This window comes from Zonotrichia leucophrys, chromosome 4, assembly GCF_028769735.1.
Source record: "Zonotrichia leucophrys gambelii isolate GWCS_2022_RI chromosome 4, RI_Zleu_2.0, whole genome shotgun sequence".
Taxonomy (NCBI): domain Eukaryota; kingdom Metazoa; phylum Chordata; class Aves; order Passeriformes; family Passerellidae; genus Zonotrichia; species Zonotrichia leucophrys.
In genome coordinates this window covers 32,586,663-32,605,316 of record NC_088173.1, presented here as the reverse complement: position 1 = coordinate 32,605,316, position 18,654 = coordinate 32,586,663, and the positions used below count along the sequence as shown (strand labels likewise).

General features: G+C 40.3%; 1 protein-coding gene across 6 annotated transcripts in view; it reads left to right on the top strand.

Moving 5' to 3' along the window:
* BMPR1B (bone morphogenetic protein receptor type 1B) overlaps positions 1 to 18,654 on the top strand; it is a 251,679-nt gene that overhangs the window by 212,536 nt on the left and 20,489 nt on the right. For 4 of the 6 annotated variants that reach the window (XM_064711043.1, XM_064711047.1, XM_064711046.1 and 1 more), the window contains 2 exons: positions 9,847 to 10,003; positions 17,919 to 18,021. In XM_064711043.1, coding sequence (XP_064567113.1) covers positions 9,864 to 10,003; positions 17,919 to 18,021 — 243 coding nt within the window. In that variant the 5' untranslated portion in view covers positions 9,847 to 9,863. The remainder of the gene's footprint in view (positions 1 to 9,846; positions 10,004 to 17,918; positions 18,022 to 18,654) is intronic. The other 2 variants (XM_064711048.1, XM_064711044.1) reach the window with 1 other exon arrangement.

The window sequence follows — 18,654 nt, the reverse complement described above, 5'->3', positions numbered from 1 at the left end:
AACAAAAGGCTTCCTGTTACTCTTTTTGGTGAGGATTGAGGAAAAAGAGACTTTTAGAACTAGTACTTGGAAGTCAGCCTGATCTTGAACTTAAAAGGATGTTTCACTTTTTCTTTTTTATATTAATCTTTGGATTTGAAGTTAATTTAAAAATAAGTGTTTTGGCAGTAATAGGCTAATTCTGGTGCCAGGTTTGCATTGTGGGCCTGAATTTCAGAGCTGGGACTGGTTTTAGCCTTAGTGATTGTCACCCTTCTGTCTAACTTTGGTGATAGATAGTGCTTGTGTATGTCAGTAATGCTTATTAAAATGCTGCATCTGTTCTATACATTTTAAATGCTAGTTAATTGGAGAAATAGTCAAATAATAAAACCACATGTACTTCTTCTCCTACTCATTCATATGTTCATATTTTTTCTCCTACTGGCTGGACACTGGAAAAAAAAGGTTTTACATTTTATGAGAATTGTGGAGCAATCTATAGAGAATGAAAGAAAGGTTGACATTTATCTCTTGAAAACTTTTGGTCAATGAGAAGAGCACATGGGATGTGAGCTTGCCAAGGGTATTTGCAGTGCACATTTCTTAGGTTTTGAGGTTGTGTGTGAAGTGTAGCTGTGAAGGTACATGTGTATGACATTGGGAAAAAAGCATAGCAAGCAAACTCAGTGGGGCTGAGCGCTGGTTCCTCCTCTTGCAGAGGCCTGAGTGGGTGGGCAAGCATGGGAGCCTGTTGGTGGGCACTGGCTGATGGGCTGGTGGCACTGTCACTGGCATGGGTGGCACACACTCCCTCCCTGCCCAGACATGATCTCTGGAGCATTCAGAGAGGGAAGTGCATTTAGGCTGCTCAAACACTTCTGGAAAACCGTAGCGCTTATGTCTGCGGTCAGAATTTGCTATTGTTGTTTTATGCGTGCATTTAATTTTGGTTTGCAGTAGAGATGCTTTCCTCCCCCTCTAAATGGATTTGTTTGTTTTCTGTCAAAGTGAGTAAGTCAATGACACTTTCTGTTGCATTCAGCTGTGTTTGCAGAAGATAAGGTTTGTGCCTCGGCCCTCGCTCATGAACACAAAGATCTTCTTCATTGCTTACGGTTTCCACTCATGCAGTTCAAATGCCTGCACAGCGTGTGTGGTGAGGCCAACAGTAGCAGCAGTCAGTTCAATGCAGTCCTGCCTTGGCAGCTTAACAGGGCAGCAATTTATACTGTCACTTGTTCAGTTGCTTAAAACTCTGCTGGGCCTGGTGACCTGTCAGGGTGGCATTTGCCTCCAGGCAGAAAAATTCCTGAAGGTCCCTGAGAACTTCATTCAGCAACAGTTAGTTGCTGAGGGTGTCATAAACACGTGGGATTTTAGGAAGCAGATGGCATTAATCCATGAAAAATTATCAAAATACTAGGTATTTTTTTCTGACACCAAATAATCTGTCCTTCTGGAAGATAAGCACGCACTTGAGGAAAAGTTGGAAGGGGAACAGGTAGGAAGCATCATCATCCCCATGATCTGGGAAGCATGATAAGTTAATCAATAAACCGAGTTTAAAGGAAGTTATAAATCTATGACTACAGAATTTGAAAAAAAACCAAAACAAAACCATTAAAAATATAGCATGCTTATACCAAAATAGCTGTATGACAATTCTGGTTTTGTGAATATCTACATTATTTAATTTATTCTTACAAGAAGAGTGAAAGGGAATGACACCAGTGTAGCAGAAATTAGAAAGGAATTGGTAATTTAGGAAGTAAATGCTCTTTAGGCTGAGCTGGGGTTATGTCACATTTACTCCTGAACAGGTAAACCCAGTCAGTCAGAAGGGCACCAGCACCTCTGAATAGTGTTGGCACTGGTTTCTGCAGGCATGGCATGTGCACATGCTAATTATATTTTAATATCCAGGTGCAGTCTTTGATCTTGAAGTGAGAATGGCTAGCTGGTATTTTTATCTTCCAGGCACTATTTTTGTCTCAGCTGCATGGTGCTCTTGTGTTTCTTCTCTTCTGGAAAGGCAACAGGAGAGACAGTGATTTATTGAACATATCTAAGAGATCCATGAGGTCAAAGCTGTCTCTTGCTGTTTCATTTAAATTCCATTCTCTGAATCCCTCGATCTCAGTATCATCTAAAATGATAATAAGTAAAAATCTGCAGCTTGCCCAGTGCAATCTTTGCTCTTTCCTAAAGATCAGATAGCAAAGCATGGATTAGTAGCAGTGGTATCACATTGCATTGCTTCCCATCTGTGTATTCTTTCCCCTGTTGCTGCTGCTCAGGAGAGTTTTCAAGATCACTTGTAGTGACATTTACATAATCTCTTGGTGATCACATTTGGTGTTTGCTGCTTGGAACTGGAAGAATATGTGGTGATTTGCAGCTTAGAAGCAGAAATGACAGCATAAGGATGTTGACAATAATCTTCCTATATTTTTTAAATTTTTTTTTAATTTAGAGTGTGGCACAGACTCTGCTGTTTGTTGATATCCAAATTGTCTTTTTTTACATACTTGTGCCCTACATTCCATCCCCTGTTTTGACCATAATTCAGCTTTAGTGAATTTATGTTGACTGCTCCTGATCACTCTTTTGTCATTCGTGTTGAGGGAGATGGCCTCCAGAATGAGGTGCTCCATCATTCTTTTTCACAGAATATTCGCATTGGAAGGGATCCTCAAGGATCATCAAGGCCAGCTCTTGAGTGAATGGCCACATGGGACCAAACCCATCACCTTGGTGTTATTAGCACTGTGCTCTATCCAAGTGAGCTGATCTCAGGCATTAAAGTCAGGCTTACTGGCCAGTAGGTCCATGGTTCCTCTCTCCTGCCCTGTTTGAAAACTGGGATGACATTTCCTTTCTTCCAGTTCTCATATATCTCTGTGGATTGCCACAACCTTTCAAAGATGATCACGAGTAGACTCATTCTGGTGTGTGCCTGCTCTCTCACCACTCATGGATGCATCCCGTTAGGGCCTGTGGACTTGTGGATATCAAATTTGTCTAGGTATTCTTTAATCCAATCCTCCTTGACAAAGGGAACATCTTCCTTAAAGTATTCCTTCTGGGTCAGAGATTCCTGGAGTATGGTCTGATGCAAAGATGACCTTCAATATCTCTATTTGTGTCCAGAAGAATCAGTGATTCTCACACTGGACTTTGGATCTCACCTTAGTATTTATGAAGTATTTGCATTTGATTGTTCCAGATGGATAGCTCCAACACATTTACCTTTGCTGTGTAAAATACAGCTCCTGAAAAGGGATTAAAATAAAGAAATTGTGTTGGTATCTTAATGAGAAATGTATGGACTACCTGCTCATTCATCTTTGCAAATATTAAAGACTAACTTATATTTTAAAAGCTTTTATTTTGTCATAGAGAATTTATACATTGAGCCAAAGGATTGTAGAAGATAGAATTAGACAAGGTGTTTGACACAGCTGGGGAATATTTATTAATGGGGAATTACACTGGATAGAGATAGACTTTACTGAGTCCAAGCTAACAGGATAAAACACTTTGCATGCACTTTCCCTTGAAAATTTTAGTTGTCTTTCTGTTCTATTTTTTTTTTAATGTTGTGTTGGTACATGCTATAGAAATGTGCCAACCAATTTCCATTTTCTTCCAAATGAAAAATATGTCAAAGATTAACTGTGGGCACCAGAAATGAGAGGAAAGCAGACAGCAAATTACACGTGCATTTGCCATGGGCTGTGTTAGCAAAGAAGCCTTTGTGTTTGTAAGTTGTGAGTATAGAATGGATATTAGTTTGGAGGGTGTTTTCTCAGTGGCTTTGTCACAGCTTATTACATTACATGCTAAACTTTTTAGCTAATAATTTTGAAAAATAAAGACATCATTTAATGTGGTGCTGGATGCTTGTAGCTATATCGGAAGTCAGTGGCAATTCTATGAATATGTAGAGAAACAGTTTTTAAGAAAACTGCCTTGACAGGTTGTTTAAAAGCACATTTTATTTTAAACCTTATTTGGATTATGAATAGAAACAAAACCACCCCAAATTTTGAAATATAGAGATGAGAAGGAGCAACTTGTAGGTTCTCTGCATTTTGTTGTATAAGAAATCCAGCATAGGTGGGAAATGGTGCAAATCATACATAAGCCCTACAATGTTACATTTTTTGTAGTATGTCAGTTTATTACAGTGGGCGTATATCAAGGTACAGCTGTTTTCAAGCACTCATTGATACTAATCTCACTTTGGGCTCACTAGTGCAATATAGTCACATACTGAAAAGCAAAGTGTGCTGTTTTCTGGTTTTTTTTCTGCTGTGTTAATACCAGATTTTGTTTGCTGTAGTTTTGGATCAAAAATATGAAGATCTCAGCATCTGATATTTCCTTGAATTTTATGATAGCCTTGAATATGCAGCAAAGGGAAATTCATGATCCAGTTTTCCTTCTCTGTTATGTACTTATCACCAATAAAAAAGTGTTTTACTGTTACCTCTTGACTATTTTACACAGTGGATCAGGCTGAGTTAAGAGGTGTAATTTATTTCAAGTCTTTTAACTGTGCTGTGTTTTTATTGCTGACTATTTGCCAAAAAATATCCCATGGAAATTCTTTTATCTGGGAGCAGTAAAGTACAGTGAGTTAGCAGTAACTTATTTCCCTTTCTCCTAAAACAATCATGTTGATGGTATAACCCTGGCCTGGTGGGTAGTCATCAGGCTGTGGTTAATCATATGGCATAGGAAGCTCCAGCAGGATGTTGCAAGATAGTTTTGTATTTTAATAAAAGTCTATTTTGAGGAAAAGCACACTATGTAGATTAGTGCAGAACACTGATGAAATCATCTTGTGGTTTAAAATTTCCATCTTAACTATTTTATCAAGTTGACTGATTTTCTTCTCAGGTTTGCATTGTTTGGGTTTGTTTTCAATTACAGTTCAGACAGTTTTGTATGAATATCCTTAATTTCCATTTTAAAGGAGCAGTTGAAATATGTTGAAACAAGTTGTTCCTTGGTGTGTAGAGCTTCTTTGGTGTGTGCCTACCCTGAAGCTGTAAGCCTTGCTTGCGGTCAGGGGGTGGCCAGATGTTGTTATTAGACTGGGAAAACGTGAATGGATGGTATTGAACTTTTTTTAAATTTTTTTTTTGTCCTTAGCATCTCTTTGGGGAAGGAACAAGTCTGACTTTTACTCCTTACGAACCCCTGCAAGGTCATGACATATTTGCTTTTTTCACTGCATAGACAGCATATAAATCTCACAGCTGTGGCACAGAAATCAATCTGTTAAGATAACTATTGCTAATTCTTCATCCTTCAGGAACAGGATGGCTTAAACTTCAAACCACAGAATACTGAGAAACAGAATAAAGAGCTTTTCACCTCCTGCATTACCAGACTTGTTGAATCGGAGCAGTGCCCAAAAGTCATTACCATCCAATGGCCATGGGCCAGTGTGAAATGAGTCACTGGGCTTTATCCAGATTCTAGCGGAGAAATTTCTGTCCAAATCACATAGCTATGGCTACAGTTGGCAGGGGCTGAAGTACTTATTGGCAGCCATGGCAGAGAGTTTGAGGACTGAATGTACACGGAAAGGCTGGCTCTCTAGATCAGATATTTTTTGAGCCAGTGTTAAGCCTAAATGGGTGATTTTCCTTTTGTGTGTGAGGTACCACTGCCTGCAGACCTGTCAAACCAACAAACAACCACACTGTTTAAAACCAAGTTAGAATTCATCCTTATAGTTTCTTAATTGTCATTGTGGAGTGGGGATCTATGATGCTTCTCACACATGTAAAAAATTACAGCAGAACTCCCTGAAATGCCATGAAAGGGTTTGCCACATGACAAAGTTATTTGCTGCAAATCTTAGTGCTGATAGATGGAAGATTATATCCAAGAAGGTTTATTTGTTGACTCTGGAGGTTAGTAGAGGTTTAAATTAGACATTAACATTATCCTGTATGACCATGAGAATGACTTTCATTTTACAGCGCTTTATTTTCATTGTTTTCCTTCTCCTGAATTCAGGATCTTTGTAGATGTTCCTTTCTGGAAGGGACCCCAAAGCATAGAGGGAGAAACACACTAACACATGGAAAAAACCAAGCAGCAGCATGCTGCACACATCCCCATTCCCAGGTAGAGGTTTGTAACAGAGGCCACCACATCACAGTTTCCAGTGGTCCCAGTCCTAGAGAGGAAAATATTTCTCAGGAGTAGCACTCCAAAGGGACATCAAAGCCCTGGCAGCTGACTTCCAGTCCTTGTGGTGGATGGTGCTTTGTACATGCTGAATTTTAGCGGAAAAGGAAAGTTAAGCTGAGAAACTCAGCTGAACCTGATGAATCTGTACCAGTCTGATGATGAGCTTCAGGTGATCAACAGCTTTGATGAATTCCCTGATGCAGTCAGTGAGTTTCTCATCAGACTAAAATAACCTTATTTTTGATACCACTGTTTTTTGCATTTCTCCTAAGGGATGGGAAGCTGACTGTAAGCAGACTGCAACAGAATAGGTTACAACAAAGAAGCAGCCAAGATTAAATAGCCTGAAATCTCTTGTTTTCAGAGCTCTAGGAGAGATTTCAAAACCCAAAGGGCTTCTAAACCCTAGACAGAGCCAGGTGTGCATGACCAACATGTGCTTGTTACAGAATAGCAGCAAATGCAGGATGAACAAGCTGTTCACCATCCCAAACTGTGCTTTTCACACCTGAAATCAGGAGGAACTTGTTGCCAAGCTGCAAAGTTCTCCCCATTTCTCTTGTGAGTTCCTTCCTGCACGTTTCCTTTAGGGAAGGGACTGCTGGAAAACCTTTCTGTGCTGAAGTCAAGCAGACATAGAAGTCAAGAGACCTTGTTGAAACTCAGCTCTGAGTGGGAGGAGAAGAGTTCTTAGATGCTCCATGGTTATCTGCTGGGTGAGACACCTGAATTTCAGAGGCAAAAGATCTGCCCGTCATTTTAGCTAGCAGCCAGGAAACGAAGGTGTGAAAGGAGCAAGAGAATAGAGTGAGAAGAGTTTTAAATTTTAGAAAACAGAAAAGAGCTTGATTGAAACTGTCTTATTCCTGCCTATTTTTGTTTTATTGGATCTAATATATTTGACATGAACTGGTATGATTTTGCAGCAGTTTTGCTCTGGGCATTATGTGGAAGCAAAATACTAGGCTGCATTCCTAATTTCAACTCTTGGAACGTGTAGATTTGAATGCCATCCCATCTGTCCTAAATTTTCCCATATCCACATTACATCTCTAAATACCCACCTCTGATGATTTGCTGGTACTTCAGATTTTTGATTCCAATTCAGCAGCTTCTGTCTGTCTTATTATATCTGGGAGTGCAACAGGTCTAGGGGTGGAAGCTGTTGTTTATGGCAAGTTTTGCAGAAGCTGTTCATGATCACATCACTGGTGAGTGATGGCCACAGACTGTGTTTAGGTATGACTTCTTTTATGCTTGTTGGAAAAGTGAATGATTTGTGGTTGTATATATTATGAGGATGGCATTTAGCTGCCTAAATTTAACATATTCAGGCACCATCAAATATATAATTAAACCTTCCCCCTTTTTTTGTGCTAGGTATAAGCTTTTGTCTTTACACTCCCTGTTGGAGAAAGATCCCTGCTAAAACTGCAGGTAGCTTGTAGAAAGAGTTGTGGAAATGACAGAGTAAACTGTTACACTTGTGAGCTAGAAGTTCACTTGGTTGCCTCATGAGCTTGAAGTCTGAAAATCCTTGACAGGAATAATAATATGGACATTCCCCATCCAATGGTAACAAAGTACTACTGAAAAAATGGCTGTTTGAAAGGGAATTTAGGTAATCCCTAATCCTGTGACCCAGAGAGCAAATATCTTTTGATATTAATTTGTTATGCACAGGCTCCCTAATCATATTAGAAGAAACAAACAACAGTGCATTGTTTTTCTCTTAATTTAAGCATCTGCTTCATCTTAAGGTACAGCTGTGAGTACACAGCAACACATACACACAATTCACCTTGAGTGAACTCATGCATTCAGTTCTGATTTTGCCAAATCTTACTGAAAAGAGTATGGGACTAGCAGCCAGTTATGTCATGAATCCAGTTTATATCTTAATGCTGGGCACAGGGGTTATGAGCCCATGGTTTGTATATGTTTTGTAACTGGTGATCTGGTTTGACTTTAGAAAGAGGTGAGCTGATCAAGAGGCCAGTTGGTTTCAGTGGCATACAGAGGTACTGAGCAAAGGCCAAGCTGTTTGAGTTTGTGATTCATAGGAGCATTAGTCTGGCATGGTGAACGATTTTCTTTCATGTGTATCACCCTGATATTATTGATATATGTCTTGTGCAAGGAATGTGCAAGGAGTGGAAGAGCTGTGGTGTTAAAAAGGCTAGCACTTCTCTAAATGCAGTGTTCTTATGTGCAAAGTCCCACTTCTCCCAGGGCTAACAGGTTGCAGCTTTTTCCTGACTTTGCTGGGGATAAGCTGCATTCTGTCAAGTTACATTGCAGAAAACAAAAGCCTGTCAGCCAATTGCTGGTCCCAGTGCCTGTCCTGTGCCACCAGAGCTGGCACAGGAGAGGAGGGATATGCAGCTGGAGGCATGGTGTGCCCTGGCTGGTCCCATGCTCCCAGGAGCCCAGACTGGGCTTTATCAGTCCTCCTAAGGGCAAGGACTGGTAGAAGAGCCCTGTGCTTCCTCCACTGCTTCAGAGTCCTTCAGCCTCACTCTCATCACCTCAGTTGTTGATTGCAGTCCAAGCCCTGAAGTGCAGCTGCTTGTCCCCATCCCCTCTGCCTGTTTGCCCACCCTATCTCTCCATAGGGAGCTAAAAAAGATATAATTATTTATCAGCTCCACAATAAATTAATCCTAATTATGGTGATTTGGAAAACTCTTAGAGTGAAGAGCAGTCAAAGTAATTATAATACCAGTTGTTTATAAAGACAACATTAAATCAAGCACTTGAAGCCAGCTCTTCAGCTACTCTGTTGGAGACTGCTGCTTATAAGTCACCCTTTGGTAAGATTTCTTACAGGGAACCAAAAAGAGACAGAGGAATTGCCAGTTGAAGCTTTTCATGCTAATCTCATTTTTGTCTTTGAGGCTTAAAATTTTCACAAGGACTGAAAGTTGATATTTATGAGTAGAGCTGGGGGAAGGAGGGTGCTTGAACATCTCCTAGCCTGTCACCAACATCTCCAGCTGTATTCCACCAGCTCCATGGAGATTCAGTACTCTGATATTTTTAGAAATAATCACCTCCATATATTTCAGCATTGTTCATCCGAAACCACATTCTTCTCTTTTACTTTGTTTATAGACTTTTCTTTTACAGAAGTGAGCTCTTTCCCTTGTTTTCCAAGCAAGGCTTTTGCAATTCAGTGGCAGAACATGCTGTTGAATTTGAAAGAACATCACTTTCTGTTAAGACTTTGTTGAATTGTATGCTCGTGTTCTGTTCTGCCTGGACTACCATAAATCCCACGGATTTTTATGGGGTTCAGTGAATGTAGATCTGTGCCGAGTGCTGTGGAGATAAAGAAAACTCAGAGGTGTAAGCAAGGATTTGACCTGTGTAATGCAATAGAAGAAAAGCTGTACTGTGCAATATGTAATAATAAAAGCACAATATATCTCCAGGCAGTGGCAGAGCTCAAACATCAGTATCTTTGATCTAATACCACCGAGGCCCAATAAGCTCAACCATGGTGACCATGTCAAACTACAGAAAAACACTCTGTAGTGAACCCTCATCTCTAATAACTTTCTGAAGTTTTGATAGGTAGAAGCAGTTTAAAGGCTTCATTTCTGATCTTGCAATACAGCCTAGAACTGTTTCTTTTTCTTCCTCTCTTAGCCAGTTTTCTAGACAACATGGCCTTGCGAAGTTCTGGCAAGCTGAGCATGGAGACCAGAAAAGACAGTGAGAGCACGGCCCCTGCTCCTCCCCAGAAGAAGCTGTCCTGCCAGTGCCACCACCACTGCCCTGAGGACTCGGTCAACAACACCTGCAGGTTTGTGGGATGGATATCTGCTGATAATGCATGGCAAAACAAACTCGTGGCAGCTCAGCAATCCCAAGTTGGGTGTTGCAGTTTTTGTTCAAGCAGTTATATGTAAATGAGTTGGTTTTCACTGTGTCTAAAAATCAGAAGTAATTTTTACCTAGATATCAGCTGCAAGGTTGTTGGTTTTTGTTTTGTTTTGCTTTGTTTTATTAGGGCATACATATATTTATAATTTTAGATAATACTTGTTTTAATGAATTGCGTATGAAATATTCTGAAGGCTGAACTTTGTTTTTAAAGAAGCATGCAGTTAATGAGAGGAGACCTAGTGGAGAATGTCCTGAGTTGACTATATGATGCTTTTATCCCCAGTCGTCTCATTCTGTTTATGTTGAATAATAATAAGTTTTGTACCTTTAGGAGTGTTAGAGAGAGTGAAGGGGGAGAGAGAAGAAGAACGCAATTTTTTTCCTCCCAGACCAGTTAAAGAGAAGAGCTGATTAAATCTGCTTTTCCCACCAAAGCTCCTTTCAAAAATTCTTCCCCAAATTTGCTCTAAACCTAAACAAATACAAGATATATTGAAATGTCAATAAATGCTTATAAATTTGTAATCACTCTTAATAGAATACTATTTATAAGAACCCTGGTCTTTGTTTGTGTCTAAAGCAGATGTATCTGTAGATCCTTAAGGCTTTGGGGTTTGGGTTTCATTATTTTTTTTTTGTTTCTATGCTAAAAAGAAAACTATCTTGAGGTGAAGTGTTGAGTATTTTTGTCTATGAGCTGTAGCCTTCTGTTTAATTTTGGGCTTAGAGTAGTACATATTTCTCATCTGGGTTGGATTCTGCTTCCTCAGGACCTTTTGGCTCCCTGGGGGAGAGGCAGGTCCAGATGTGCACAATCTCCTTGAAGCCTCAGCACTGGTCTGTGTTGCCCTGGCCCTGGCTGAAGCAAGCAGAGGTGACTGAGGGGACCTGTGGGGGGGCACCAAGCTGCTGTTCCCCTACCCAAAAGCAGCTCTTGCTGAACACATTCAATTGCTGTTGAGTGAGGGTTGAATGAACCTCTCTTGGCTTGAGGTGCAGGTACAGTTTGCTTTAGCTGCAGCAGAGGTGGGCTGAGCTCCTCACGTTCCATATGAGGGATTTAAACTTCTCTGCTTGGCTAGGAGCAGGTGTGATACTGGAGACACCAACTCTCAGCCTGGTGGAGCTGTGGGAGTCAGAGAGGCATCGAAGCAGGGCAAAGATGTGAGCCCTGCTGGAGATGCAGTGCTCTTTGAGGTGAGATTGTCTGATGATGTGTCAGCTCTTTGAGGCAGTGTATCTAAAAGAGAAAGGGGGAAAGCCTAAGGTTGCTGAAGGCACTGATTGCTGTGTTGGATTTTTGAGCGTGGGTTTGCAGCCTGACTTAATTCTTCTCAGCCTGCCATTTCCTACTAAAACATATCAAAGTTTTGGTGACAGCTGTAAATACCATTCCCCCTTTCTAACCTCTTCCTACAAGCCCATGTTCCAGCCAGGAGTTAGACCTAACTGCTCTCACATGACAGTCAGTTTAAAAAGCTGTAAAACCCCACTCTGATACCAATTTGCTGGTCCCCTGCAGCGTCAATCAGCTGTTTCCTGTTCCTGCCCAGCAAGAGCCACAGCTTTCCCATGTGCTGTCTCACACATGCAGCAACAGGGAATTTGCAGATCACCTTTAAATCCTTGAATTAGGAAGCACAAAGGGATCAATGTTAGGAACTGACTGAACAAGGTTTATCCCCCAGCTGTGGGATAACCTGCTTTTGCACGTTGCTTTGTAGGCATCATTGGCATTAATTATTTTTTATGGAACTATGAGTGAATGTCCTGTTAGAATGCATTTGTGCATTTTCCCTCACTGCAGTACTTTAAAGAAACTCTCTTCAGTCTCCTTTATGGTGTCAAATGTCAAACGTTTTTAGGTGTTAATGCCCAAGGATAGGCAGTTAAGTGGTAATAAAACACAAAATTGTAATTCCTTTTGTCTTCATAATCCTTGAATACTTCGGGCTTGAATGTTCTGCTTTATTGCCAGAATGATTTTTTCCAGTTTAGACATCAAAATAATAATTGAAGCTGGAATTTATCCATCAAATATTTATCACTTTTCCGTCCAGTTAGGAGTTTCCTGGAACAATCAGGAGACTTGCTTTAGGTCAGGTCCTCTCTCCTGCCCTGTGCTGTCACCTGAGCAGTACCCACCTTGCCACTTGCCCAGTGAGCAACAGCGTAAGTGAAAAATTGCTGAGGAGTTTGGAGTAACATAAAACAAATTAAATTAATTTAAATGCACTGCCTTCATGGCTTGTCAGCAACAATCATGTTCATGGTAGTGATCATTGCTGTGGCTCCCACTGCCTTGGTGTGAGAGCTGCAGTGAGGTGTGAGGGACTCAACACCCCTTGTTTTCCCTGCATCTATTTAACTGTTAATGTAGTAATTCCTTTTTTAAATTCTCTGCTACGTAGCTGTAATTATGGATTATAGAGAAAAGAAGATCCTGAGCCTTCTCTTGGGAAAGAGGGGTTATTAGGTGTCTGGTTAGCTGGTTATTAGGTATCTGCTTTGTTGGCTGCATAGAGACAAAATTTCAAAAGATTTGAGCACAACCAACCAGGTTAGCAGGGATTATAAATTTCCCCTGAGGTTTGGAATCATCCTACTAGTCAGGCAGCAACTTTTGTATTTCATCCTGTGTGAACGACTGTTGGCACAATTTTAAAGCACTCAGGGAATCACTGAGCAGTCACTATAAAGGAAGCTTCCCCATTTGGAAGTTCAAGAAGTGTCAATTGCAGTATTTGTCTGAAGAATAAATTAAATGCTTCAGATTAAAAGTTATTTCAATAATCATCTGCTTGCCACAGATGTAGCCACTAAAAACATTTAAAATTTTTTAAGAAAAATTTTAAGATCAAACCTCTTTTCAGCTCTTATCAATCTGTTAAGCTTTAGGCTGTGCTTGGACCTTCAGAGTTTGGACCTGCCAGCCCAACAGGAATGAGCCAGTGTGTTCTGGAGCACCCAAGGGCCTGACAATGCTCTGACACCCACGAAATTCACTGAGTACATCCACAGCCAGGATTTGAGCTCTGGAGAGCATCAGCCACTGTCCTTACCAGGGTTCTTACTAAAGCAGTGAAGCATTTTATGAGCCCAGGAGCAAGAACCTCTGAAAGTTCAATGCAAAAGCATTTCCAGCTGTGTTTAAATTAAAACTCTCAGAATAGAATAGCTATTCTTATTGCAATCACCATTAAAATTTTCTCCTAAGAAACAACCTCTCATCTCACATGAAGATTTCTATTTGCTACCACAGGTATTCAGCTTTAAAGTATATATCTGGCTCATAGTACCAGGGGTCTGAATGTTTATATAAAAATGAGGACATCTGGTGGCCATTTAAAATCCTCTCCATAATTGTATTTGTAGAAATGTAAAAGCCAATATTCTTTAACCACATCTATATCAAATCCTCCAATAGCCTGCTGTGTTCCTATACAGAATTTCCCTTTCTTTATACTTCTGCAGTTTAAGTCCAACAATACTTTGGACAGCTAAGGATAACACTGCAGCCTAAAAGGCAGAATGCTTTTCTGTCTAAGCAGAAAGCCATAGCTCTAGTTAGAGGGAGCTTTAAAAAATGGGGCAGCCCCTGAGCACAGTGAAGTTTTGGCAGACCCATTGCAGGGTGAGCTCATTGAGGGAGGGTTAATGCCAAAGTGTAGCAAAAGGGGACTAAGGCAGGAGCTAAGGCTGATATCCTCATTCATCAGGACCCCATTTCCCCATGGATATGTGAACACAAAAGAAGAAATAGCTCCTTCAATAGCCCTTCCCATGGTGGAGACAGGCACTCCTGTACCTCTGCTCAGGGGTTCTGGGTAGGGGGAAAGAGGAGTCACAAGTGGGGCCACTGTGGGCAGTTAAAAAATATTAGTGCACTCAGGGCCCTGACAGATGAAACCTTTGGAGAAGGCTCACAGTCCTCTGCTTGCAAAGGGTGTGTTAAACTGCTGCATGTTGAAACTTTATTCTTCTTTCTGAACGTCTGTGCAATTCATAAAAGGCTTTCAGTAAAGAAGGTCAAAACTGCTTTGAACACAACCAGGACCTTGTTTTGCTGTTCCATTTCAAGTTTTCTGTGTTCAGAGTGAATGCACGGACAGTTGTGTGTGATCATAATTAATTGCACATTTTAAAGCACGATGTTACGATTAATTGGCTTTGACTGTAATGGGATTGCAGTAAAGGCAGAGGCTAATTAGGTGCCTTGTCGCACTCTATTTTCATGCACAAATAAATGCTGACAGTTTTAAAGATTGGGCTGATAAAGTTTAAGTTCCTGTGTGTTTCCTACTAGATTGTATTTCTGCCCAACTGTGTCTTTGGTTATCTAAAGCAATTAAATAATTAAGTTGCTTTTTCGGTGGTACCAAAGCTGATAATTCACTTGAGTGATGTTATTTTCATTGTCCTGTTCTCCAGATGATATGCTTGAATTTTCTTTGTAATTTGGTATGTGGGAAAAAAAAGACTTTGACAGTGGCCAAAGCACCAAGCTCAGACAACTTTTGTTTTAATCAACTTTAACTTTTAGGGAAAATTTGAACATTTTCTGATAAAGGAACGGTGAGATCTTAAATGTTAGCCTTTCAATTTTTTAATGTTTATGTTTATTTTGAAATTTTCTCCTTTATACAGGAAATTTTTAAATAATTTTTAAAAGAGTGCAGAGACTTGTCATGCTGCTTTGGATGGAAGTGAAAAAATGCTCTTGTATCAAAATGAGGAATATGAAGAGGAGGAGTGGAAAAAAGTAATAATACTTGCATGGACTCATTTGAAATCAAATTAAAGATAAGAGATCTGTTCATCAAATTATGAAAGTTACCTGTCTTTTTGTGATAGGCATTGAATGAGGGAAAGATGTTGCTTTTCAAAGTTGTGTACTGCCATCCCTGGCTGTGTCACACACTCACAGAGCTGGGTGGGAAATCTCCAGCAGGCAGGTTTGGGAAGCTGAGGAATCACAGCTTCTGTGAGAAATGGCTGCTGGCCAGTGGGGACATCTGTGTGAGCAGATGCAAAGCTGTTGGCCTTGGTTCCTCTCTTGTGACATTTAGGAAAGGTCTGAGTTAAGATCTCTGCTTTCTTTGTGGTAATCTGTAATTGGAGCAGCACCTTCTATATCACCGTCTGTCAGTGTTTCACTATTAACTCCCTTAATTCTCCTGGCATTTGACTTGGCTGTAAGAATTCACTCTTGGCAAATATGTGACACAGCAAATCTCTATTAGTGATCTCATCCAAAGTGAGTTGAATCACTCCCCTGCTCCGTACTCTAATGATGGTGCTTCAGTGGAGGAGGTTACTGGATGTGTACCCAGATGTATCCAGTTGTATCCACACTGAATTCCTTCTTTACACACCATTCGCAGAATCAAATTACAAAAAATCAGAATTCACAATGCATCTTTTAAGAAAATAGCAGTTCTATACTACAGATTTGTTCTAGGAAGTGGAGAATAGGTTTTTCATACTGCTTTGCAAGTGTCAGTGATGTACAGATTCTTCTTTGTCTGTAGTCACCAAAGTAAGTATAAAATTTGAGACTCTGCACACATCTCTGATTTGTTTCTTACGGGCTGTATTAGTAAGTTTCATTTCTACCCTAGTCAGGTGTGAGGTGGGGAAATCAATAAAACAGCAGGGGTGTGCCCTGCCCTTTTTCTTGCAGTGTGTGGTCCATTTGACATCCTGTGAACCAGGAGAACAGGTTGGGGTGAGGGGGGAAAGCAGGTAGGAGATCCTTTTTCTTTTCAGAAGCGTCCTTCTCCCTCTCATCCAAGCACCTCAGAAATTCTCAAAAAGATAATGAGTTCTTGCGTTGCATGAAAACTTTTTGTTGTTTGGGTTTTTTGTTTGGTTTTTATTTTTTTTCTTACAGGTAGAAACAAGCATAGCAGTGTTTATTCTCCTCATCGATGTTATTTTTTTCTCTCACTTCTCCTTCATTATTCTAACATCTGTAAAGAGTATGGTTTAGACTTATTGTTAGAGCTTCATCACTTCTTTGTTTTGCTCTACCCAATCTAATTTTTTCTTTTTAAATTTGGAGTAAAATTTTTCCAGGGACTAAAGTGCATGAGGAGCTTGACTTCAATTTGCATAAGTGAGCTAAGAATCAGAGTCCCATAAGTCAGAAAAATAAAATTGAAATGGCAGACTTTCTGTTTCTTTTTCTCCCTTTTGCAAACAAATTGACTTTTCCTTCCCCTGCTTTTCTTTGATGAACCAAGAGTTTTGAGTTTTTTGCTGTTAGCTGTAGAGTCCATTTTTGTGTTTCACTTGATAGCAATTTATTGTTTTGTTGCTCTGTCCCCTGGGTTAAACTTACTCATTATTTTGAATCAAAGGCACCATGCAAACAAATAAAATCTAATCTAATATAATATTCTTCTCTAATGGATTCCTTACAGTCTCTCTTGGCAATCCTATTGTTCCTATCTTTTCAGCTCAAGCAATGGCATCAAGGTGGCTGTTGCCCAGAAGGGTTGCTGTCTCCTTTGCCTCACTCCTATGTACAATGTAAAGAAGGGTAGAAGTCACTGCTGGCTTCCCTGAGAAAGTAATTTATAATGTGCAATTGGTTACTTTTCAGATCCAGAAGTCATGATTTATTATTATTTGAAGTAATAAGCTTACTGTGGCTAGACCCTGCCCCACTAATATAAAAACATGCCACAGAAAATGTTTGACATGATCCTGTGCAGCATCTCTTGGTAGTGTACCTAATACTTACAAATTGTATTTGTCTCTTAAATGTGTAACTGTGGCTCTTGTTTCCTACATCTTCATTGCCTTTGCTGCTGGTGCTCTTTAGACTCTTGTTTCATTCAAGTAAGGAGCAAATCATCTGAAATTTTGCTGTATTTAAGTTTTCTAATCTTTTTTTCTTTTTATTTCCTTGTTTTAACTGAGTTTATTTCTTCCCTTCTGAAAAATACTCATTGCACATAATAGCCAGTGTTATTTTCCTGAGCAAATAACAGAATATTTTATTTTTCTGTGACTTAAATGCCTTATATTAAAGAGTTTTTTCTTTATTTTTGGATCTTCTGCCTTCAAGTCCATCAGTTTTTGTTTCTTACGCGTTACATATCCCCATCAGAGTGCTGAGAACTTAAGGTACAGCAGTCTCAATAAAATGCAGCCACCCTTTCCATGCCCTCCACTCCCTCTTTCCATAGCATTCAGGCATTTGACCTTCATCGAGGAAGGACATTTATCACCAGCCCCATCGAGCCATCTGTTGGTATACTTGCCCTCCCTGGTGCACGTTCCTGTAAACGGAAGCATTATGGATCACTTCAGGCTTATAACCCAAGTAAACATCTATGAAGGGTGTTGATGGTAACTCAAGGACTCATACACAGGAGTGTTGCAGTTCATAATATGGTGAAAACAGGAATCACAAATCACTCTTGGTCATATTTTACGTTTAGCATCTCGGAAGTGTTTCCTTCTTCAGGTCTGTACCGTGGTGCAGGTGTCGGTGCCCTGTTCCTGCACTCAGGGCAGAGGCTGTGGAGCAATGAAGCTTGCACTGTACAGGTTTCCAGAGTCTTAACACACTAATGACCAAAGGGAGCTGGGGGGCTTGTTAGTGAGGTGTAGGCTGTGAAATGTTGCAAAGGCAAGTGCACAGCTCTGAGGCAGAGCCTCCTTTGTGTGTGCAGGAGCTGCTCCACAGCAGCCCCGGTGAGTCCATTTGTGAATGGCAGATTTGCCTGGCAAGGAGCAAAGTTCAAGACAATATTCAACAGCACATTTTCCACTTTTCATATTTCAGTGCCTTTTCCTGATTCATTCTTTCCAATCCACAGCACTGATGGCTACTGCTTCACCATAATAGAAGAGGATGAGTCCGGTGGACATTTAGTCACCAAGGGATGTCTTGGATTAGAGGGCTCAGACTTCCAGTGTCGGGTGAGGAAGCACTTTCTGCCACAGTGTCCCTTGAATTTTTGATAGTTTCCAATTAAAGTGCAGTCAACAGATATTACTGTGTCCATGTTTTCTACTTCTGTTCCTTTGGCAGATAGCTGATCTGCATTGATTACTGAGGGGAGTGCTTTTGTATCCCCAAAAGATGATACTATGGATCCTCCTAATAATAACTCCTCATGTTTCTGGTTTTGGCACTGCTGCTACTAGTAACATTCCCACTGAGATGAAGTTTGGATTTAGAGAATTGCAGTCTTAACTCCTCAAATTTCCATTCTGGATCTCTCTGGGTGTTTTTCCTGGCTGAAGTTAGTTAGGATATTATTTGATGGACTGCAGCAACATGTACATCTCACATGCACTTCCACATTGGTTTGGGATTTTTGGTGCCAGATATTCCCTTCAAGTACAGCGATCACCTGATGGAAAACAAGTATCACTGCAGGAATGGAAGGGGTGTGGAAAATGGAGCAAGGTGGTTCTGAGGTGGTTGCCTTTCCTTACATTAACCTTAAATGGTTTTAGATGATTACAGGAATAGTTTCATCCTTATGGATAATGGGAGATATTTTATCCAACTTCCCATGAGACCAGAAGCTGCAGCTAAATTAGTCC